This window comes from Rana temporaria, chromosome 6 (genome assembly GCF_905171775.1).
Source record: "Rana temporaria chromosome 6, aRanTem1.1, whole genome shotgun sequence".
NCBI classification, from domain to species: domain Eukaryota; kingdom Metazoa; phylum Chordata; class Amphibia; order Anura; family Ranidae; genus Rana; species Rana temporaria.
In genome coordinates this window covers 197,685,571-197,711,001 of record NC_053494.1, presented here as the reverse complement: position 1 = coordinate 197,711,001, position 25,431 = coordinate 197,685,571, and the positions used below count along the sequence as shown (strand labels likewise).

The window sequence follows — 25,431 nt, the reverse complement described above, 5'->3', positions numbered from 1 at the left end:
GTATAAAACTAGCAAACTCTCTAAAGAAAATGTATAGAGTAAACTACATTCCCCTGTTAGATGAAATTAAACGAGAAAATAAAAATATCCTTAACAGACCAATTTCATGGTTCGGAAGGATCAATGTCGTAAAAATGGTCTTAGTCCCAAAAATGTTATATACATTTCAAATGGTCCCAGTAGCATTGCCACAGACTTACATTAAAATAATAAACTCTCTGCTGATGAACTACATTTGGAAAAATAAAAAACATAGGATCTCCGCTCAGGTACTAAAACAGAATAAGAAAATGGGTGGACTGGCGGTTCCGGATATCAAAAAATATTACTATGCTACGGTCCTATCACGGGTTATAGAGTGGGCCAAAGAGAACCATGACAAAAGATGGATTAACATTGAATGCGCACTTGCAAGGGCACAACTAGGGAGAATAATTTGGAACCCACCACAATATAGAACCTTACACACATCCACACACGAAATTACACTTAACGCACTACGGATTTGGGATAGACTACACAAACAATTGAAATCGAAATTTAATTCCCCACTTATAGATCTTAAAAATAATGAATATTTTGCACCAGGGACAAAAGGGGTGGGTGGAAATTGGATTAGAAACAGAACCCAGGTTAGGAATATAATTCAAAAGGGCAACATTTTGACACTTCACGAGATTAAATCCAAGATAGAATCCATGATGTTAGATGAATGCCGATATCTACAGCTATCACTCTTTATTAAGCGCCTACTGCTACCCTTGCGCTCAAGTAAGGAGTATACACTGATCGAACAACTTTGCATAACCGATAGTTCAAAAGGTAACATCTCCAAAATCTATAGGTTTCTGTTTAAAGGGGAATCAGAGAGAGAGCTGTAGCCCCTGGGCTGCGCCCATAGTCCTGGTGCGATAAAAAGATGGCAGCTTACGTTTTTGTGTGGACTATCGCAGATTGAATGCCTGTACCCATCGGGATGCTTACCCACTACCCCGGGTCGAAGAATCCCTAATGGCCTTGGGGCAGGCACAGTACTTCTCCACGCTCGACTTGGCCAGCGGATATTGGCAGGTCGCCGTAAAAGAGGAAGATCGTGAAAAAACTGTCTTTATCACCCCTCTGGGACTATTTGAGTTTAATCGGATGCCCTTTGGTCTGACCAATGCCCCCAGTACGTTTCAACGGTTGATGGAATGTTGCTTGGGAGACTTGAACTTTGAATCTGTCCTGATTTATTTAGATGACATTCTCATCTTCTCTAGAACGTTCGAGGACCATTTGCTACATCTGGATCAAGTCCTCCAGCGGTTGACCCAGTATGGCCTTCGGCTCAAACCAGAAAAATGTCATCTCATGAGAACCAAAATCCAGTATTTGGGGCATGTGGTCGAGGCAAAAGGGGTGTCCCCCGATCCAGATAAAATTCAGGCTGTACAGGTGTGGACAAGCCCTAAAACGGTAACAGAGCTACGCTCCTTTTTGGGACTTGTTGGTTACTACCGCAGATTCATTCTGAACTTTGCTACTATTGCAGCCCCCTTGACCCAGTTGCTGTGCGGTCAGCCTGCTCATCGTAAGGGTAAATCTTCTCCCAGTATCATTGACAGTTGGGGGGCAGCACAGAGTGAGGCATTGGAGGCCCTCAAGGCGCAGCTGACTTCTGCACCCATATTGGCCTACGCGGACTACCGTAAACCCTTCTGGGTGTACACCGATGCCAGCCTTCAAGGACTGGGGGCTGTGCTTGCTCAGGAGCAAGATGGAACTGAGCGGGTCATCGCTTATGCAAGTCGGAGCTTGCGCCCTACCGAACGTAATCCAGTCAACTACAGCTCTTTTAAACTGGAGTTGTTAGCGGTTGTCTGGGCCGTCACCGAAAAGTTTGCCGAGTACTTGGTGAGTGGCCGGGTGGACATATATACTGACAACAATCCTCTCGCCTACCTAGAGACGGCAAAACTGGGTGCCTTGGAACAACGCTGGGTGGCACGATTGGCCCGGTTCAGCTATACCATTCACTACAAACCAGGGCGCTCCAATGGTAATGCTGACGCCCTCTCTCGATTTCCCTTTGACCGGCCTCAGGATGATCTAGATCAACAACTCAAGGGGGAGGAGGTCGTTCCCTCCGGGGTCAACACGCAGGAGCAACTGGCTTCAACGACTCTGCAAAGTAATCAGGGCCTACCAGGAGGGTCAGAAATTCACACTCCTCAAGAATGGTTGCAACTCCAGCGGAACGATCCTGACCTGGATTAGCTCGTTAGATACTGGGACAGGAATCGGAAGCCAGATTCCAGGGAGCGAAGAAAGCTCTCACAGACGTTGTGCCAGCTGCTAAAACAGTGGGATCGGCTGGAAAGATATAATGGACTCTTATACCGACAAGCACGGGTGCCTGGAGAGTCGTAAGTTATTCATCAGCTGGTTATCCCTCAATTGGAGGCCTTGGAGGTTTGTCGAATATTTCACCGGATTGGAGGATACTTCTGTGCGGAACGGACAGAGGCCCTTATTCGTAAGTACATATTTTGTCCGGGACTGTCTAAGTGGTTGCAAAGGGCATGTCAGGATTGTCAGAGTTGTGCCATCCACAAGGGAAGAACAGAGCAAACTACCCCTCTGTTGGTGAGGACGGGAGAACCCTTTGAATTGCTGACCATGGACTTCCTGACAGTGGCTGACACATCGTCAGGGTATCGCTATGCCTTGGTATTTGTGGACCACTTCTCTAAGTTTGCCATCGTAGTGCCAACTAAAGATCAGACTGCCACCACTACGGCTAAACTGTTCTGGACCTATGTAGTCCAGCCCTATGGGTGCCCCAAAAGGATTCTGTCGGACCAAGGGCCGAACTTTGAGTCTAAGGTGTTTTCTGAACTGTGTCGTCTTAGTGGTATTCGGAAGTCACATACTACTCCTTACCACCCCCAAGGAAATGGGGCCTGTGAACGTTTTAATCGCACCTTGTTGGGATTAATTCGCACCTTAGAGCAGGAACATCGAGATCGTTGGCCGCAGTATGTTGGCAGATGTAGTTTGGGCTTACAATCAGACTGTGCATAGAGCCACTGGTTATACTCCTCATTTTCTGATGTTTGGGCGTTACGGCCGGTTACCGGTGGATTTATTTCTAGAAACCCCAGAGCCTATTACGTCAAGGACCCCGGACGAGTGGGTCCAAGATCACTGGCACCGGCTGGATCAAGCCAAACAAATAGTGCTGGGAAAGCACCAGGATTTAGCCGAGGAAAGTGCTGTCCAATTGTTGCCACTTGGGCGACAGAGTCTTGGTGAGGAATCCCAAACATCTGAGGGGCAGCAAGCTGGAGCCTAAGTGGGAGCCATGTCCGTATCGGGTAGAACACCAACCTTTCACAGGGCGGCCTGTGTATGATCTGGTCTCAGAAGCCAGATGGGCCTCGTAAAAGACTGCATCGTAATCTGCTTCGTCCCTGTGTGTTCAGTGCGGATTCACGAACGGATAATCCTGTTCCTGTTTTCCCACTGTCGGCTAGACGGGACTGCAGCCAGGAAATCCTCAACAGTGACTCTGCAACATGGTGTTTGCCTCCTCTGCCTGCAGTAGAGAGCTCCCCAGCTGAAGGAGCTACAGATAACCAAGCTACTGTAACTGAATGGGACTTGCTAGCAGGGGAACCAGATGTGCAAGTTACCCCCATCACTGTGGAGGATGATCCTCTTAGGGACGAAGTAGCGCCTATTGACCCTGTCGTGGGTGAGGAACAGTGCCCTGTTGTAGCCGATGGAGATGGACATTTGGGGAATCTGGAGCCTTGCTTCCCAAGGCGTACGACACGGGGACTGAAACCTGTCCGCTATGCTGACTATACCTTGAATTGTTGTGTTGCTTAATGACTTGCTTGTTATCTTCTCGCACTGTGGTAATGCAAGGGATTGCACTTCTTAAACGGGGTGGAAATGTAAGCAGCTGTCAGTGATAGGGCAGTCTGGTGCTGCAAGAGCAAGTGGTAAAGTAATCATATGTGTTCATACTGCAGTCAAATTGTTATGTTTTTGTATGTATTTATGTTTAACACTTCTGCCTCTAGAGTGTCTCCAACACCATTTTGGAGGAGCCCTGTGTTCTGATAGGCCGCACGAGATCTCGAGAGATTTGGGCGACCATCTTAGGGTGGTTTCTTTTTATAGTAAAGGTCAGGCAAGTTTTTAGGCAGAACACGTGTGGATGTAGATAGGGACAGAGACCCTGCTTGTGAGGGAGAGAGAGGAGAAGTCAGGGAGAGTGTTCCGGCCTGTGAGGGATAGTTCAGGGGTCCTACGGAGTCCTGCAGTGGTAACCTTGGTCGGGTGAAAGACTCCCAGCTGCTACGGGTAATGTGTTTCCAGCCTCTTCCAATAAGCATTGTGTGCTGGGGTATATAATGTACCATTAAGTGGGAAGTGCCTGTGATACTCAGAAATCCACATCGCTTAGAACCACAGTATCTGTACTGCATATCTGTGCCTCCATGCCTGGAGAGGAACCATTTGCCGTTTGATTGTAAAGACTGTTACTACTACCGCCTCTCGGTAATAAATGTTACCTTGTTCAAAGAACTTTACGTGTGTCTCCCTCAGTGAATCGACGCACCCCTCACCCCGCTTACAAGCCAGAACAGCTTACTGAGGAGGAACAGGAAGTGAGAAATTCAGACAAAGAAAAAAAACATTTTAGACGGGAAATCGAAGAAAAAGGTAAGTGAACCAAAAATACACTAGCTTAAAGAAACCTTTACAACCACTTTAATGCATTAAGGTGAAAAAACATCCAACGATTACCTTAGCCCTGGAAAGTCCTGTGTCGCAAACGTGCTTGATCGTTGTTCGGGCTTCTCAGGTCTCTTCATTTGATGGCAGCGCAGCCATTGGCTCTCACTGCTGTCAATCAAATGATGTGGGCGCTAGGGGGTGGGGCCGAGTCCTGCAATTGGCAGCTATGGATGCCGAATGCAGAACTCGGGAGTGCGCCCGTAAGGTAACCCCCTTGGGAGGGGGATATCTGAGGCAGGGACGAGCCAAGAGAGCCGCAGAAAATGCCGTTCGTGGGCCACTATGTGCAAAACGAACTGCACAGTGGAGGCAAGTATGACATGTTTGTTATTTAAAAAAAAAATAATCTAACCTTTAAAACCTCTTTTTCTTTAAAGTGGTTGTAAACCTACGAACAAAAAAGCCTGCAAGACAAAGGCATAATGAGCTAGTATGCATGGCATACTAGCTCATTATGGATTACTTACCTTAGATCGAAGCCCCCACAGCCGTCCTCGTACACGGCTCGGGCCGGCGACATCGCTCCCAGAGTTGTTTCTGGGTATCGCGGGCTCCGACGCTGTGATTGGACGGAGCCGCAATCGATGATGTCACTGCACGCGGAAGCCGTCAGTAACGGCACACTCACTGAAGCAACGGCACGTAGGGGGATATCTCCTAAACCATGCAGGTTTAGGAGATATCCGGGGTAACAACAGGTAAGCCTTTATAGGCTTGCCTGTAGCAAAAAGTGGTTGTAAAGGGTTTACAACCACTTTAAGAACTTGTATTTCTGCTGAGTGTAGTCGTCCTCCTTCTGTGTATCAGTTAATATCTCCCGGGCACAGCACTGAAATCCATCCTTTTCTCACACAGGGTCGGGAGCCGAGGCCAAGACAAACACAAGAAGCTTTTCATTCTCTTTGCTGCGGAGGAAGAAAACATGGAGCCTGAGATGAGGAGCCTGATGTCTGACAACAGCCGATACGTCGAGTCCTTCCGCCTCTTCCTACAAAATTCCACAGAGCACCAGTGCATGCAGGACTTCATGGACACCAAACTGGCCGCCATTGTGTCCAGGTACGGTACCCGGATCTCCTGTCCTGCCTGCGGGTGCTTTCCCTTGCATGTGTTCTGTGACAGTGGGATCTACACATACCTACACTGTCTTGTTTTAATGGCAGTGAAAGGGTCAATTGTTACATAATAGGCCTAGGCCTGAACATTAGACCGCGGGCAGCCATGCATGTCCTGACCAATAAACGATCTAGATATGCAAGTTGTGCCTATGGGGGGAGCAGGCACATGCGGGCCTCTTTAGGGGGAAACAATAGTGTCAGGTCACTCGTAGTCAGGTGACAAGTGCACCCCGTTGGGGTCAGGGATGCACCTAAGGGTAGTGAACCCTATGGCCGACTACTGCTAGCAGAGACGAAGTGTGAACCCAAGATCACCCAGGGCGCGGAGTCTAAGACCCAGTTTTGTATTCACCAGTGCCCCTGATGGTGGGGATGGCCATGGCCGCAACTGGATCCAGGTCGCGACCCCCGAGATTCCCTAGGTCACACTCCGCAGGGAGAGAGGGGAAGCAGCCAGCAGGACAGTGGTGATGAATAGGCCGAAGTCAGGGCAACAGGCAGACAAGGATAACCGTGGGACAGGCAAATGGTCAGGGGCACAGGCAAACAGCAGATGTCAGGAACAAGCCAAAAACGGTACACAGGAAGATGATCATAGCACACTGCAAACAGGAACTTAGCAAACTACACTGCAGACAGGAACTACACTGCAGACAGGAACTAAAGCAAAGGAACACTGTTGAACATCACTGCAGACCTGTAGAGCAACGGTTAATATAGACTTCCTGGGATGACCTGGGTGGGGCCATACAGGAAGAGGAAGTGATTAAAAAGGGGAACCAGAACAGGGTCAGGCCTCTAACGAACACATGGAGATCAGGTAAGCAGACAGTTTGTTGCATATCCATGACAAATAGTGTTCAACCATTTAGATTGGCTTTCCCTTAATGCCGCGTACACACGATCGGATTTTCCGTCGAAAAAACATTGGATGTTTTTTCCCAACAGAATTCCACTCAAGCTTGTGTAGAGCCGGGTTACTCCCAAGGTAACCGGTGCTATCGAAATTTAGAGTATAATCAGAGTGTAAGTGACTGATTTCAATTTCAATTCTAGAGAGGGTCTCTGTTTTAGCTTGGCTGTGCTGTGGGCGCATTCTGTCGTGCTGGGGTGTCTTCCCACCCCGGTGCGGTAGGTGGCAGCAGTGGAGTTGAGGTCTGGGTGTTCTCTCCCAGTAGCCAATCAGGAGGTTTTGGGCCTCGCTGGGCATGCTGGCAGAGGGTACTTATGAGACAGACGCCATTTTGTGAGGTTGGTCTTCCGGTGTGGCACCCACCTTCAGGGTGGCCACATCACGGCGTTATGGCCTACCTGGCCGGAGTGTGCGGGCTATGCAATGTTCCTGGTTTTGGGCCTAAGTTGGTCCGGAGCATTTGAGCAGGGCGGGGACCCAGTGGTTGACTGGGTTCCCACTTTGAAGATCCCAAGCAAGTTTAGCTGTTCGGTGGAGAGTCCATCTGAGGAGCGCCAATGAGAGGCTGGCGGTCCAATAGGATTCTGACGAACCACCGGGGATCGAGGTGACCGGACACTGAAAGATTGACTCCTCTTTCAGTCGGTGCCTGGGCGACGTTAAAAAAAAAAAAAAAGAGGATCCAGGCGTAGCTTTACCTAGGATTATTATCTCCGTACCTGTAATCACAGAGGGCCTGTGGCAGAGGTTCCTCTCTGATCATTCATTCAAGAGGGTCTGTGGCAGAGACTTTGTTCTGAAGAGATTCGAGCGGTGTTCCGGCTGCTAGGTCAGTGAGAGAGGCCTATCCGGGCGCGCTAGGCCCACTCAGGTAGGAGTGGTGTAAGAGTGTTACGCATGGGAACAGGACTGTTCCAGATACTACGCCTGAATCTGCTGTTCTCCTTTCCATCTCTATCCCTTTTATTACCTGTTCACTGTGCGACGAGCCAGAACCGCAGGGGAACACGTGAGGTGCACGGTGGGCCGATGAGAGACAGCAATAATACAGTTCATCGGTTTACTCACGGTTAGCAGAAAGCCTCCCTGGGCCGGTCGCACAGTGAAAGGGAAGACAGCACGAGATCCTCCGGGGCACGCTCTGCGATAGGGAAACGCCAGCCAAGATGGTGGTTGAGGTGCCCGTGATGACAGGGGTGTTTAGAGTGCTTGTGGCGGCTGGGTCCCTTGATGATATTTGTCGTGACGCCAGTACCGTTAATGGTGGTACAACCAGTTGTAGTAACAATGTTAAAGAATGAGGTAGGCAGTGGCAGAATACAACTCACAACTTTTACTGTGTCTGGTTTTGGTTGCAGTACAAACATCCAGTTAGAATACAGTCTCTGGGTAAATAGAGGAATTCTGCTGATCCACTGCTAATAGGCTTTAGTAGGCCTGGACTCAGGCTGTGGTTCAGTATAATGCTTACTTGTGTCTGGTCCTTTTTGAATCCAGTGACATGGGTGAGGTTGCCGGAGGCTAATAAATCCTTCACCTTTATACTCAAAGGTCTTTGCTGCCGATTAATGGCTTTTATCCTTTGATTTTAGCAGTTTAAATGTGTCCCTTCTCTGGACTGACCTTCACATTCTCCTTTCTCTCTCCCCACTGCTTCCTGTACTGAACAACTGACCACAGATAAGCCTGAGCTGGGATAGATATCCCAGAGTGGTGCTATCCCCATCTTGTGGTGGGAAGTATGAAGCACACCTGACCAGCCTATGAACAGGGATACCACAGGTATACAATGCAAAATGACATGCAATATAGCAATGACAAATAAGTAATACTTTTGCAGTTCCCACATGTCCTGAGTGGGACGCTGCAACTGTTTTTACCCAGCTGGGTAATAAAGAGCACATAAAAAGACATTCCTTTGTGGACATTCCTTTGCTACTGCTGTATGCACCATTCATCCCTAGACATTCGGAGAGAGCCATGAGGTAAATCTGCCATCCCATTCATTATCAGCGGCTCCTTCGGAGGTAAGCGATACACTTGTCTTGCATACACACGGCCACACAAGTTCTCGGAACTTTCGACTGTCAAGAACACAGTGACGTACAACACTATGAAGAGCCAAGAAAATGAAGTTCAATGCTTCCGAGCATGCGTCAGAATTTTGCGCGTCGGAATTGCTACAGACGATCGGAATTTCCGATTGGAATTTTTTCCGTCTGGAAAATTTGAGAACTAGCTCTCAATCTTTGTTTGGCGGAAATTGGAGCCTACACACGGTCAGAATTTCTGACCAAAAGCTCATATCGGACTTTGCTTGTCGGAAATTTCCAATCGTGTGTACGCGACATTAGAAGCATGGGTCGGCCAAGGTCATGGAGGGGCCCACAAACAATTGGACAATAAACTGACAGATAGTGCTGATGTCTTCCAATGTGAGTAGTATAGGCTTAGGTGTTTTTGCTCCTGACCTGCATTTAGGAATGATTGGGAACAAAGCATTGGACATTATTATGTGCCAACAGTTTACGCAGCCTTTTACAATATAAAGGAAGACAATACAGCAACAATGCCACTCAATACATCCTTGGAGCTTACAATCTAATAGGGAGGGGCTGGTGAAACAAAAGGTAGTACATGTGAGGGATAAACTGATGGGAGAAGTAGAAGACTTGGTTGTTAGCTGAAGGCAGGATAGGCCTCCCTGAAGAGATGAGTTTTCAGGGATCACCTAAAAGTGGACAGAGTAGGAGATGGCCAGACATCTTGGGGTAGTGATTTCCAGAGGCTGGGATATGCTCGTCTCCAGGACTCCCTAAGAGGAGGAGACAACGGAGCTAGAGAGCAGGAGGTCTTGGGAGGAGCGGAGAGGATGGTTTTGGTGACACTTAAACTTGTACCTTACTAAAGCCTCGTACACACGGTACAATTATTGGCAGGGTATTGACTGTTGACAGACTGTTGCCCTAAAATCTGACCATTAGTACACTCCTTTTGACAATTGTTGTTCAACTTTTGGACAACAAATGTTGGATGGCAGGCTAGTAAATGTTCGGTTTGCCGTCACACAAAAGTCGAAAGTACAAACACGCATGTTTGGAATCGATGCTATCTAAACACAAAATTGGCAGAAGGGGCCCAAAGGGTGGCGCTCAAGAGCTTAAATTCCTTGTAGAACGTCACTACGTTCAAGTTTGTTGCACTGTTGTCTTTAAAGGATAAGATAATGATACACAATGCCAGCAATGAGAGAAATAGAAAAAAACTGCTTTACAGGAGGAATGAGACCACCCATTCCATTTAAATATGTGGAAATACATTAACAGAGACATGCAGGGGCTCTATTTCTTGTCGGTTGTAAATACAAAGAAATGGCGAATGTGTGACCTTCGACTTTGAACAAGGTTTGCTTGTTGGGCAGGTTTGAGCGTCACCAAAAAACATGTGTTGTTGGGTTTTTTAAACATGGCAGCTATAAAGATATACAATGAATGGACCAAGGCAGAAGTCTTTTGGAAGTTTTTTTCTATTTATTGACAAACTGTGCCAATGAAAGTACATCCGCTTGGTGAATGTATAGTCTGACCACCTCATCTCTAATGCTTTGACTTTCTCTTGTCATGTCTTTCTCAGCATAGGCGATGGGAAGTCGGTCATCAATGTCCTCGGAGTAGGAAGTGGCTCAGGTAACATCAGCTATTCATAGACATTACAGAATAAACCTATGCAAATTCACACTGAGAACACATAATAGGCAATCTAAGGTGCCTTTTCATGCCTTAACCTTCATCCTCCATCACCCCAATCCTCCATTTCAGAACTTCAAAAAATCCTATGTACATACAGTTGTGCTCATAAGTTTACATACCCTGGCAGAATTTATGATTTCTTTGCCATTTTTCAGAAAATCTGAATAACACACAAAAAAATTTCACTCAAGTTTAGTGTTTTGCTGAAGCTATTTATTATCAACCATGTTTACACGTTTGTATTATAATCGCAACAAACTACCCAAATTACCCTGATCAAAAATGTACACACCCTGGTGATTTTGGCCTGATAACATGCACACAAGTTGACACAAAGGTTTGCATGGCTATTAAAGGTTACCACCCTCACCTGTGATCTGTATGCTTGTAATTAGTGTGTGTGTGTATAAAATGTCACTGAGTTTCTGGACTCCTGACAGACCCTTGCATCTTTCATCCAGTGCTGCACTGATGTTTCTGAGTCATGGGGAAAGCAAAAGAATTGTCAAAGGATCTGCGGGAAAAGGTAGTTGAACTGTATAAAACAGGAAAGGGATATAAAAAGATATCCAAGGAATTGAGAAGGCCAATCAGCAGTGTTCAAACTCTAATCAAAAAGTGGAAAATAAGGGTTTTTTTCTGAAACCAAACCACGGTCAGGTAGACCAACTAAAATTTCAGCCACAACTGCCGGGAAAATTGTTCGGGATGCAAAGAAAAATCCACAAATAACTTCAGGTGAAATACAGGACTCTCTGAAAACATGTGGTGTGGATGTTTCAAGATGCACAATAAGGCACTTGAAGAAAGATGGGCTGCATGGTCGCGAGATGAAAGCCATTACCACACAAATGCCACAAATTATCCCGCTTACAATATGCCAAACAGCCCAGAGGCAAGACTCAAACCTTCTGGCACAAAGTCATTTGAAGGGATGAGACCAAAATTGAGCTTTTTGGCCACAACCATAAACACTACATTTGGAGAGGGGTCAACAAGACCTATGATGAAAGGTCCACTATTCCTACTGTGAAACACGGAGGTGGATCGCTGATGTTTTAGGGATATGTGAGCTACAAAGGCACATGAAATTTGGTCAAAATTGTTGTCAAGATGAATGTAGTATGTTATCAAAAAATACTGGGGGAACATTTGCATTCATCAGCCAAGAAGCTGCGCATGGGACGTACTTGGACATTCCAACATGACAATGATCCAAGGCCAAGTCCACCTGTCATTGGCTGCAGCAGAATAACATGAAGATTCTGGAGTGGCCATCTCAGTCTCCTGACCTCAATATCATTGAGCCCCTCTGGGGAGATCTCAAACATGCAGTTCATGCAAGACAGCCCAAGAATTTATAGGAACTGGAGGCTTTTTGCCAAGAGGAATGGGCAGCTTTACCATCTGAAAAGATAAAGAGCCTCATCCACAAATACCACAAAAGACTTCAAGCTGTCATTAATGTTAAAGGGGGCAATACACGGTGTTAAGAACTGGGGTATGTCAACTTTTGATCAGGGTCATTTGGGTAGTTTCTGTTGTCATTATAATTTAAAGAGTAAACACAGTTGATAATAAAATGGCTTCAGCCAAACACTAACCATGAGGGAAAGTTTTTGTGTTGTCCATATTCTTTGAAAAATGGCCAAGAAATCATAAATTCTGCCAGGGTATGTAAACTTATAAGCACAACTGTACTAGATTTCAGAAAGTCTTGCCCAGGGATGGGCATTTATCCATCTTTCCTGTATCACTATGTGAAAATCGTCAGCTCTGGCCAGTGGCTGCTCAGGTCCTGCATTGTATGGGGCACAGTGGGGATGTCGCCCATATGGGTGCATGGGGGGGGGGGGATGTGTTTCCCATATCCATAAGTGCTGATGGGGGTTTTTATGTTTTGTGTTTTGTTTTTTGTGCTGTAGCTTTCAGGGGGAATAGGTTAGATGGAACAAGGCAGCACTGCGTTCACTTTAAGATTTTTTGTATTCATCGGTATGTGTGATGGGTTAAATGCACTTTGACAGATCCAACCAAAGCCTGTAAACAAGGCAGATCTCTGTTCTGTCAGTACAGAAGACATCCTGCAAAGCACGGGCACCGATCCATGCCTAGTACAAGCACCTCCCCCACTGTAAGAAAACACCAGCTAGGCACATGGTTAATCCTTTGATTGCCCCTGATCTTGGCCCCTTTCCCAGCCAGTGTCATTAGTACAGTGCATATTCTTTAGCACTGATCATTGTATTGGTGTTACTGGTCCCCAAAAAGTCAGTGTCCGATTCCTCTGCTGCCAAATCGCAGTCCCGTTATAAGTTGCTGATCACCGCCATTACTAGTAAAAAAAAAAAAAATGTAATATCCCATATTTTGTACACATTATAACCTTTTGTGCAAACCAATATTTAATCTTTGTGATTTTTCTCCCTTTTGCCTGTCAGGACAGCACATTTCAGAGGGCGTAGCTCCACCTCTTCACAGGAAACACTGTGTGGTAATTCCCCTTTAAAAGCAGCTGCTTCCACCATGTCATCAGTTTGTTTCCTCAGCCATGGAAGCACTGCTTGGTGAACCAGATGGGCTGCGCGCTCTCTAAGGAGGGGGTTTTGGCAGTACCTATTTTGTTTGTTCCAGCTCCTTCCTGCACAAGAGGGGGTGCTTCAGTGTCTCTTGTGTGGTGTCCCAGTACAGGTATTTGCTGTAGGCCCTGTCAGATTGAGGCCCTCGTCTTGTGGGGTCTCCCCTGCAGGGACTCAGCTAGTTATGATGTGATTTATACTGTTATGGTTGATAATACGTTTATTAGGTGTGTATAGCTTTAAGAGGTTTAGTCAGCCATCTCATGTTCAGTCAGAGTGTATTACCATCTCATGTTCAGTCAGAGTGTATTAGAGTCGGGAGGACTAAATGCTAGACAAGACCTTATTGTGTTGTGTTATACTACAGGTCAGTCTCTATGATCCACAGCTCTCAACCAATAGGCTTCAGTCTCATCAGGCCCTTATAAGGGATTGTACTTCCTGTTTAAGCAGTCTAGACTACACACAGTTAATGGCAGAGCAGAGCAAAACACAGTCAGAGAAGTGCAGGCCTGAAGCCTCCAGTTCAGGAGAAAATACAGCAAAGAGTGGAGTATCCCTAAACATTACGGAACCAGTACTTCAGCTCATTTATCGGATTATCAATCCGTTATTCCGGCGAAAAGCCTCAAGTCTACAGACACTTCAGTAAGTGTATCTATTTTTCAGCCTAGTTAAGCATAGGCCCTGAATTACTAATCCGGCTTTTGCAGCCAAGTGTATATATATATATATATATATATATATATATGATCAGCTAAGCTCAAGCATTATCAGCCGTGTGATCCTCTAGAGACTGCCTGGAGAACATTTTGACACTCTGTTTAAACGCTGTGAAGATTTTGACACCTGCCTTCATGCCAGTAAAGCCTTCGTTGTTTTAACCCCTGTTGTGGACTGTGTTATTACCATCCTAACTAGCGGGGATACGGAGGCCCCCGGAGCTGTAGTTTCCCGGGGTATTCCAAGACTACAGTGGCGTCACGTGACAGAGAGGGTTAATACCATCTGGCCCTCACTAAGGGTTAATACCACCTGACCCTGGGCTCCTAGCCCCAAGAACCAAGTAGCTAACCATCAAGCGCATGTGTGTGGCCGTGGGGCTCACCCTCCCCGGTCACCACACTTGCATCACTGGCTCACAGGCAGGTGTAAGGGTCTGTCGGACGTCATCCGCCCAAAGTGCTTGAGGGGGGGGGGGGGTTGCTCATTGTGAGTGTCCATGCCAGGTCTCAGGATGTCGGCGGGTGGAGACTTCCAGCGGGGCATGCAGGAATTGCTTCCGGCTGCTGGAACGCAGGTGGAAGGGGCTGGTCTTATGGCTGGGACTTCCTTCTGCTCCATCACAGCAGAAAGAGACATTTAACCACTTTCTTACTGGGCACATATACCCCCTTCCTGACCAGAGGACTTTTTGCGATTCGGCACTGCGTCGCTATAACTGACAATCGTGCGACGTGGCTCCTAAACAAAAATCCTTTTTTTTCCCACAAATAGAGCTTTCTTTTGGTGGTATTTGATCACCTCTGCGGTTTTTATTTTTTGCGCTATAAACAAAAATAGAGCGACAATTTTGAAAAAAATAATATTTTTTACTTGTTGCTGTAATAAATAGCTCAATTTTTTTTTCTCAGTCTAGGCCGATGCGTGTTTTACATATTTTTGGTAAAAAAAAAAAAAAAATCGCAATAAGTGACTGGTTTGCGCAAAAGTTATAGCGCCTACAAAATAGGGGACAGAATTATTTTTTTTTTTTTTTACTAGTAATGGCGGCGATCTGCGATTTTTATCGGTACTGCGACATTATGGCGGACACATCGGACACTTTTGACACATTTTTGGCACCATTCACATTTATACTGCGATCAGTGCTATAAATATGCACTAATTACTGTATAAATATGACTGGCATTGAATGGGTTAACACTAGGGGGTGAGGGAGGGGTTAAATGTGTACCCTGCCTAGTGTTACTAACTGTGGGGGAAGGGGACTGACTGGGGGAGGTGACCGATCTGTGTCCCTATGTACAAGAGACACAGATCGGTCTCCTCTTTCCCTGACAGGACGTGGATCTGAGTGTTCACACACACAGATCCACGTCCTCGTCTCTGTAACCGCCGATCGCGGGAGCCTGGCGGACATCGCGGCCGCCAGGCACACGCTTCGGCATCCCAGTGATGCGGCTGCCACGCGCTCGCGCGCCCCCCAGTGGCCAGGAGGAGCGGAGGCCGTAAAAAGACAGCGACTCAGAGAATTAGAACCACCCTGCGGCCGTATAAAGTCGTATGGCCGTCGGGAAGTGGTTAAAGCCCACAGGCGGCTGCTGCAGTGTTTGCGATGGAGGCTGAATTGTCTGGGACTATGGCAGATGCAGGCGCCCAGGTAGGAGAGGTGCAGTGGCGCCTCTTTCCTCTTTACACACACACACACACACACACACATATATATATATATATATATATATATATATATATATATATATATATATATATATATATATATATATATATACACACGTAATGTATGTAATTGCACAAAAAAACACCAAAAGAAAGCTCTAATTGTGGTAAAAAATACATCAATTTTATTTGGGTACAGTGTTGCATGACTGCACAATTGTCAGTTAAAGTAACGCAGTGCCATATCGCAAAAAATGTCCAGGTCATGAAGGGGGGCAAACTTTTGGAGGGTTAACAGGCTGAAAGGGACCAAATAAAAGGTTAATTGTTGGGGCTTTTTGACATGTTAAAGGGGTTGTAAAGGAAAAAAAAAATGTTTTCATAATAAGCATCCTTTACCTGCAGACATTCCTCTTTTCACTTCCTCATTGTTCGTTTTTGCTCAGAAGTTGCTTTATTTCTTCTCTGTTCACTTCCTGCTTGTCTGATTTTACTGACCACCGTGACGGGAGGGTTTACTGCGGTGGTCATTGACGTGCTCACCCCCTCCTGGGAACTACATCTGTGCGGCAGGCTGCTCTCTACGTGTTAGGCCCCGTACACACGACAGAGTTTCTCGGCAGAATTCAGCGAGAAACTCGGTCAGACCCGGATTCTGCCGAGAAACTCTGTCGTGTGTACACTTTCGGCCCGATGGAGCCGCCGAGGAACTCGTCGAGAAAATAGAGAACATGTTCTCCATTTTCTCGTTGTTCTATGGGAGAACTCGGCCCGCCGAGCTCCTCGGGGGCTTCAGGGCTGAACTCGCCGAGGAACTCGATGTGTTTGGCACGTCGAGTTCCTTGGCCGTGTGTACGGGGCCTTAGAGACTTCAAGGAGGTGTGAATTACTGGGCGTGCCGCAATTCATACTGGGAAATGTAGTTCTTACATGAACGAACGATGCAAACCAGGAAGTGAATGAGAGAACAGAAACTAGAATGCCGGAGGTGATATAGATGAAGGAATTTAATAGGTATTTAGTTGTTTTTTAACAGAATCATTACACTATTCTGTCTGTCTACCTTGCAGACATTAATTTTAGGCAAAACATTTTTTCCTTTACAACGCCTTTAAGCCCTACAAAACATGGAGCTAAAATATTTTGACTTGGAGTACTAGAAAAATAAAACTTCTTTTTTTTTTTTTTTTAAGGTGAAGTAGACTTACAGATGCTCTCCAAGATTCATGACAGATATCCTGGGGTCTCCATTAATAACACTATTGTTGAGCCCAACCCTGAACAGTTGTTGCACTACAAAGGTGAGCCTGTTATCTGCCCGCCATAAAGCAGGACAAAGTTGCTTCTTTCCAATGTTAATTTTGAAGATAAATCCCATCACATTGTGTTCTGTGTCTGCAGAGCGTGTGGCCAAGACCCCCGGCCTGGACCATATATCCTTCCGCTGGAACAAAAAGACTTCTACAGAGTTTGAGATGCAAGTGAAAGAGGAGAAACATGATACAAAGTATGATTTCATTCATATGATTCAGGTTGGTGACATGTTAACTAGATCCATAAGTCAACATTAAAATAACTGATAACTCCCAGTCTGAAAAAAGCCCAGCAGTAGAAAAAAAATTGGAAAGCAGCGCTTACTGCAATACACTCCTTCAGTCTGACACTGTCCTGCAGAAAATCCATTCCTCCACTAGATGGTGCTGCTGTTGTGGGTTAGGGCAGTGTTCCCCAACCCCCGGGCCGCGGACCGGTACCGGTCCGTGGATCAAACGGTACCGGGCCGCCCAAAGAACTTTAAATAATTTCACTGGCGGCCGAGCCGCAGAGCATTGCCCTTCCGAGCCCGCCCATTGTGTGACAATAGCGAATGAAAATTCGCTATTGTTACACTGATCCTCCTGGCCAATCAGGGAGCGGACATAATACAAGCTGTCCCGCCCTAACATAAGGGGCTGCAAGGCTACGCTACACAGCGTCGCAGCCGCCCGATGAGAGCAGAGAGAGAATTACGTCATCACTCCGCCCTCCCCCTCTATGCATTCCCGCAAGCGAACGGCTCCCATCACATTTCCGCCCTGAGACTGTAAGTACAGTGGGCACTGCGGAGGGACATGCATATTGTTTTATACTGGGACATTTATACATTTTTTTTATACTGGGACATTTAATAATATTTTTACACTGGGACATTTAGGGCCGGTTCACACTGCACCAATGTCAGAGTTTGGATGTGATTTGCCCGCACTGCAGTGCACATCACATGCAATCTCTGTGCGATGCGATTTCAGCCATAAAAATTGTATGGCTGAATTCACATCAAACTCGCACAGGACCCTTTTTTTTTTCGTAGCAGAAAAGGATCGCATGGGTGTTCACACCCATGCGTTCCGATTCACGCACTAACCGCTAACGCAACACATCGCGATTCCTCCTACCGGGCCTTGGAAAAATATTCTTCCACAAACCGCTCCTTGGTGCCAAAAAGGTTGGGGACCACTGGGTTAGGGGATGGCCACTGTCATTCAACTCATTTCCTCAGTCTAGGCTGTCATGGACTCGCTCACCTAGGATTGTGCATTGCAGCAACCTGGGCTCACAGATCCCGCCACCTCCTGAATGTCAAGTGATTTTTGGATTAAATTGCTGTGCCACAGCCTCCAGCCTATTCTTTGGCCTTAGTGGAAACATTTCACAGGCAGCGCTACCTGTCTATCTCTGGTAAGCCGAGTTAAAATTGCCACAACTGCAGCTGCAAGCCATCACGGCCATGGCATCTGCACAGCCCTGTCCAGCTGCAAAAGTAAATTTAGCTGGGTGATCAGGGGGTGGTAAAACCATGGCTCAACCACCTGTTTTTTTACTGTCCTCTCCTCTGGCCGCCCAAATAAAAGTGCCCCAAATGTTGTTGAGAATTGCATATAATTTCAGCTGCTGAAAAAAAGTAAGCTACATTTGTGTTTTAAACATGGACATCAGAGTCAACTAAATATCCCTGAAGACTTTGTCGTTTTTCAAAATAGGCCACCCTTCCATGTGTTCCTTGCTGCAAAGGAAAGTTATAGGTTGGGGTGGTTGCCATTTGTTTGTACTGTTGGTAATTGGTGAGGGGAAGCACTGCATACCTTCAGCTGCCATTGTGCTATTGCTATCAGGGCTGGACTGGGACAAAAATTTGGCTCTGGACTTCATCCAGACCAGCCCACTTTAATTTTGCAAACGCGCAAAAAAAACATTAATTCATCAGTGACCATGACCAGCAGTGGCAGTACATTAATTCATTCATGCCTGTCCCCCCCCCCCCCCCCTTTATTGCAGAAATACTACAGGAGAGGGTCAGAGACTGCAAAACGTACTACAGGCGAGGGTCAGAGACTGCAGACATGGTACATACTACAGGAGGGGGACAGGGGCTGCGGATATATTACAGGAGGGGGACAGAGGCTGCGAATATACTACAGGAGGGGGACAGACTGCGGATATACCACAGGAAGGGGACAGAGGCTGCACTCAGACATGATGATAGTGTCCTCCTCACCCCCTCATCACAGTAGCCTCCTCCTCTGTCCACCATCATATTGCAATCTCCACACCAGTGTGTACTGCTCCTGTGCTGTGCCCCTTTCATCTCTCCACAGGGCAGCACATCAGTGTCCTTCACCGTCCCCCTGCATGCCATGGCTTCCCCCCCCCCCCCCCCCCGCAGTAATGCCATCCTCTTTTGTCTGTCCTCAGTAGTGTCAGCAGCTGTCCCCAGTAAAGTCATCCTCTGCTCCAGTGTCACTCTCCTCCTCCTCACTTGCCTTGCCCCTCCTCAGCTCCTACGGCCAGTGCACGAGACACGGCCGCCGTGTCTTGCCCAAGAACAAGTGTACTCTGGCATGTATTCAAAAACGGCGCCATTACGTTACTGCGCATGCGCCACCCGGCTGAGCGAGTACAAGCTTTCCTGACCCCGTCCGGCTTCGGAACGGTGCATGCGCAATTACATGGTTGGCTCGCGGCCATCTTTTTTTTACGGGCACAGCTGCCCATCAAGGACATTTGTGGGAGCCCCGAAAAAAGGAGCAAATCTACGTTTGGCAACACTGCAAACGGCCCACTGAGCCATCGGCCCACTAGGAATCTCCCGGTAGTCCCGATGGCCAGTCCATCCCTGATTGCTATGCATCCTATACCTTTGAGGAGTGGGCGCCCTCCAGGCAAACCTGCTATTAATCTATCCATTATTATATATGTGCTCCAACTCAAGAGATTCTCAAAATTATAGAGTTAGGACTGCAGTACACTGGGGTGCCATGACTTGGCCGGTGCACCTGACACATATTTGAAAATTTGGTTTGTTGCAGGCTGGCTGAGAATTTGTGTTTTTGTTTTCTGACTACTACAGTAGTCTACCTATTGAATAAGGTGCTCTTTGGGACCATTCAGAGTGAAATTGAGAATACCCCACTGTATACCATTGCATTATAAAGGTGTCTTGTGTCATTACAGATGCTGTACTATGTCGAGGATATTCCTGCCGCTTTAAAATTCTTCATCAGCTTGCTTTCAGCAGAAGGGAAACTTCTCATAATCCTTGTATCTGGTAAGATCTGAGCAAAACACGCTTGTTTGTGTGGATAGAGACATACCCAGATGGACATAGCCTGGGTACCTTAACAACATTGGCATTAAAAGTGGGCAACTGGACATCAATAGTCCAACTATCTGAGCAACCTTTAAATTAAAAGTGGCCAATTGTGCATACAGTATAGTTCAACTATCTGAACAACCCAGACTGGTGCATACAATTTCAATCTTGGGTTACAATACACTAAGGTTTGTATGAAGATAACGGTCAAGTGTTATGCTCAGGTTAAGGGCTAAACTTGAGGTTAGGATAAGGAGGAGCTTAGGTTTTTAGGGTTTTGATTTAGAGACTAAATGGGAGGAAATGTTCTGTAACGGAACCCCAAATGGGACAGGGGTTAAAGTCGTTTAAGATATTACATTCCCGAACCCAAGACAGCTACCGACACTCCACAGTCAGGCAGACGAACACCAATAACAAGACACACAGCTCTGTTTAAGGTTCCACACGAATAGACCCTTTATTGAGAAAATCCGGCTCTTATATACAGTTGGGATACTGCAGTCCAAATGAACAATGACCCAACTCCACCCATAACATCACACAATGAGCCCCAATACATATCTTTTTGGTCATCATGACAGCTCTGACATAATTTACATGGGCTAATTAACTACAGCTGATAATTCAGACACCTGACCTTCAGGCTGTCTGCTAACTCGCAATACACATTTATCATCAATAGACCTTCACACAATACAGGGTCAATTAGCACAAGCCATCCTAGATTAATTTACATCACACCAGACAGATGGCTTGAGTTGATGACATTAACACCTAACAGTATGTGTCCCCACATTATGAATGAGTCCCTTTTTCAATTAACCTGTTGAGTTCAGAATCAACAAAGCAGCCAGTTCTCCACAGATATCCTGGAATATATTGTGGATAATAATTATATAATAGTCCCATCTCAGGTAGTCCAAGATATATTCTGACTGTCCATTATTTTCTGGCTCATGCTTTCTAAGAGCTTCTGGGTCCCACGGGCCCTCCCGTTACATGTTCCATTTTCATTAGAGCCTAAATCTTTAGGTTTGGGGCAGCAGTCCCCAAACTGAGGCCAGATGTGGTCCTTTGCTTGTCATTATCTGGCCCTTGGGGTACTATTCCTTCCTCTGAAATCAACAATAGAGCTTTCATGTTCAGGTAAATCTCCGCTTCCCAAAGATTACCTACCCATGGTTTAGAGATACAGTATGTTGATATTAGGGAGGCATTTAACCCACCATCTATCCAAGTCAGAAATATAATTTATGGGTAGATTGGCCCTTCATTCGTTTTGTTCACTTTATTTCTAGTATCCATTTTATGAGTATAAAATATTTTCTTTTAAAAAGTATAACTTGGCTTCACTTTCACTAACAGGGACCAGCGGGTGGTCTTCGCTGTGGAAGAAATACAGATCACGCTTGCCTCTGGATGATAGGTGCCTGTACATCACAGAAATGTTGAGTTCAATGGGCGCCAAGTACCAGAGTTACGACCTCCAAACTGATATGGACATCTCAGAGTGTTTTGTGGAAGGGAACCGGAATGGAGAGCTGCTTCTGGACTTCTTAACAGAAATTTGTGAATTTAAGAAAAATGCACCAGCTGACCTTAGAGAGGCGGTCATAGAGGACCTGAAGAGTTCTGGGTGCAGCTCTATACGGGACGGCAAAGTCATTGTTAATAACAACGTTAGTGTGATTGTGGTTGAGAACAAAGAGGCATCACCCCAACCATGATGTCTTTCTCTATTTCAATTAAGAGACACTCCATGTTAAAAAAAAAATGTAATAAAAATAATAATATTGAGATCAATAGGATTTTCTTTGTCAGATTGAGCGACTTTACCTCTGTGGCACTGTAGCCTTTTATTGGTCATTCTGTGCAAATGTTCTTCTAACAAATACCCTGCATTTAGTACTTCAAGAGATTGTAGCAGGGTTGGATGGGGATATGAATAGTTTTGTTTCTTGTTTGATCAAAAATGTATATGTAGCAAACCCCCGAGGGAGCTGCTTTGTTTGTTCAGTCCGTTACTCTGCCTTTCAACCCCAATGAACTGTCCCAGCCCCTCTGGCACACCTAGCAATGTGATTAATGGAATAACTCAACAGGAATACACAACACAGTTCTTCTTGTAGTTTACTTGAAGAAAAGTCAAATTCAGGTTAACATTAATCAGGGCTGCACTGGGACAAAAATTTGGCCCTGGACTTCATCCAGACTGGCCAACTTTGACAGGTCTCCCACAGCGGCTGGACAACTCCCGCACCCCCCCCCCCCCCCGGCCACCCGCACCCCCTCTCCCCCTTCACTAGCCGTTTTACTTTATTAGAGTAGAACGGCTGGTACTCTTATAGGCAGTACCAGTGGGGAAGCTAGACATTATTTCTCCTGGGGCAAAGAATCAGTTTGGTGCCCCCCCCTTATGGGACAAGATTAGGCAGAAGTGAGAAACTCCCAGGGCGCTGTCACTGAGCCGTCGGTCCACTGAGCCATCGGCCCACCAGGAAACTCCCTGTAGTCCCAGTGGCCAGTCCATCCCTGGGCAGGACCTGGTTGAAACAGTTTAAAGAAAACAGTCAGGAACACTATGCAAACAACAAAAGCAATAGGTAACAATATGTACAAATTAAATAGACTTGCCAATAAATTGTGGGGTGCTGTGGCTAAAGGGGAACCCCAGGCCGGCCTACGATGCTTCTAGTACACACCCAGTGAAATGATATCAATACCTGTGGTGTGTCCCCTTTAAGAGCAACTGTGGTAATGTCCTGGGGGCAAAGTTTCGCGTTTTATTATCTTCACCGGCAATGTAGGAGCTATGTGGACAATATTTGGATGTGGTAGCCCCCTCACCAAATCCTGTACAGTCAGTGGTCCTCCCCTGATCGTTCGAACTTAGATGCTGGTGTGTCGCAGTGGCATTCAGTCCTTGAGCTGTTACAGGGTGTCCTTCTTTAGCATGGACAGTCTGTTCCACTGGGCTGGAGTTGCAGGTTGTGTGTCCCTTGGTAGGCAGCGATTCCACACACATAGAGTAAAGATGCTCTCCTGATGAGGTGCAGGCAAAAAGAGGCTCTGGCCTAGTTCCTCTGGCTTTTTATCTCCTCCCCCACAGTCCTTTGCTGCTGTCTCATGATTGGCTCAGGCTCCTCCAATAGGGAGTTTCCAAACAAGCAGTTCTGAGAGAAAGGGGGGGGGGGGTGAAAAAGCCCACGCTGTCCCCTAATAGATTAGATCAGTCTGGAGAAGTACCTGCTACATATAAAACATTTGTGCGGTTGTAAATAAACACTTGCACACTTTGCATGAAAACTACCATATTTTCTCTAATAAATGTACTTCCTAGTGGCCACAATTTTTATTTATTTTTTCCCCCATAAATACCATTCTCCACCCTAAAGTGAAGTCCCGCTGATCGGAACCCTCCCCCCCTCCGGTGTCACATTTGACACCTTTCAGGGGGAGGGGGGTGCAGATACCTGTCTAAAGACAGGTATTTGCACCCACTTCCGGCCACACGCTACGGGCAAAAGACGGGTTTTTCTGACTTCCCGTCTGTCCCCCGTTGTGTGCTGGGAACACTCGGCTCCCAGCACACAGTGTGTGAGCCAATAGGCGGGCGCAGCGCGACTCGCGCATGCGCCGTAGGGAACCGGGCAGTGAAGCCGCAGCGCTTCACTTCCTGGTTCCCTCAGCGTGGATGGCGGGGGGAGCAGCAGAGAGACGAGCGATCGCTCGTGCTCTGCTGCGATCAGCGCTGGACTCCAGGACAGGTAAGTGTCCTAATATTAAAAGTCAGCAGCTGCAGTATTTGTAGCTGCTGGCTTTTAATATTTTTTCCCCATGGCACATCCGCTTTAAGCAGGACAGGAAAAATGCATTACAGCCACTAGGCGGCGCTGATAATATGGAAACGACATATATTAGAGAAAATATGGCTTTTTTTATTTTTTATTATTCTGTTTGTCGCCTGCTCAGTCTTATCCAATCATGCTGTGCCTGGGCTACAACCCCTCCCACTTCCCCTGCCGCTGTTCTGACAAAATGTCTAACCCGGCAGAATGAGCAACCCGCGTCACTTCCGTTTTCTTAAAGCGGGAGTTCACCCATAAAACAATTTTTTCAAACAATCCCCTTAGATGGATGCTCATTTTGTCTAGGGGTATCGGCTAGTTGTTTTAAAATATGAGCCGTACTTACCGTTTTCGAGATGCATCTTCTCCGTCGCTTCCGGGTATGGGTCTTCGGGAGCGGGCGTTCATTCCAGATTGACAGTCTTCCGAGAGGCTTCCGACGGTCGCATCCATCGCGTCACTAGTAGCCGAAAGAAGCCGAACGTCGGTGCGGCTCTATACTGCGCCTGCGCACCGACGTTCGGCTTCTTTCGGAAAATCGTGACGCGATGGATGCGACCGTCGGAAGCCTCTCGGAAGACTGTCAATCAAGAAGGAACACCCAGTCCCACAGCCCATACCCGGAAGCGACGGAGAGGATGCATCTCGTAAACGGTAAGTACTGCTCATATTTTAAAACAACTAGCCGATTCCCCTAGACAAAATGAGCATGAAGCTAAGGGTAAAAAGTGTTATGTACGGGTGAACCCCCGCTTTAAAACAATCATGAATTGCAGATTTTGATGAATTGCTGTTTATTTTCACAAATTGCTGTTTGGGCACCACACCGGCAACTGAATAGTCCAGTACACGATATTACAAGTGGAGATTGTTACTCCGCTCCGATACATACCATACTTGCCAACAGTCCAGATTTTTGGACTCTCATCCCGATTAAAATCCCAGGATTTTGCTTTTGTCCCAATAAATCTTTACTGTTTTGGGCAAAAACAGCAGTGGGCTTCAAAAAGATGGCCGCCGCAAGGACTGTTTTCCCTGTGTATTCAGTGGAGAGGGGAGGGACAGCCAATCGGCTTCTCACTTCAGTGTATAAGTAGACAATTCTCTTGTCGGAATTGGAAGGAGGGGCTGTGCTGGCTGCTGGGGACAGTGATGTAAGGCGGGGCTCTGCTGCTGGGGACACTAATAAGGACTTGAGCTCTGCTGCTGTGGACACTGATGTAAGGAGGGGCTCTGCTGCTCGGGACACTGATGTAAGGAGGGGCTCCACTAATGGGGACACTGATGTAAGGACTCAGGCTCCAATGCTGGGGACACCAGATGTAAGGAGGGGCTCTGCTGCCGGAGACACCAGATATAGGGAGGGGCTCCACTGCCAAGGACACCAGATGTAAGGA

At 46.7% G+C, this 25,431-nt stretch overlaps 1 protein-coding gene across 3 annotated transcripts in view; it reads left to right on the top strand.

Annotated features, from left to right (window-relative positions):
• Nucleotides 1-21,994, top strand: part of LOC120944140 (histamine N-methyltransferase B-like) — a 33,623-nt gene extending 11,629 nt beyond the window's left edge. The window contains exons 1-7 of one of the 3 annotated variants that reach the window (XM_040358050.1): nt 4,678-4,719; nt 5,650-5,853; nt 10,459-10,511; nt 16,747-16,854; nt 16,955-17,085; nt 20,045-20,138; nt 21,552-21,994. In XM_040358050.1, coding sequence (XP_040213984.1) covers nt 5,717-5,853; nt 10,459-10,511; nt 16,747-16,854; nt 16,955-17,085; nt 20,045-20,138; nt 21,552-21,913 — 885 coding nt within the window. In that variant the 5' untranslated portion in view covers nt 4,678-4,719; nt 5,650-5,716 and the 3' untranslated portion in view covers nt 21,914-21,994. Of the gene's footprint in view, nt 1-4,677; nt 4,720-5,649; nt 5,854-6,714; nt 6,733-10,458; nt 10,512-16,746; nt 16,855-16,954; nt 17,086-20,044; nt 20,139-21,551 lie in introns of those variants that run through there. The other 2 variants (XM_040358052.1, XM_040358053.1) reach the window with 2 other exon arrangements.
• The last annotated feature ends 3,437 nt before the right edge of the window (nt 21,995-25,431 follow it).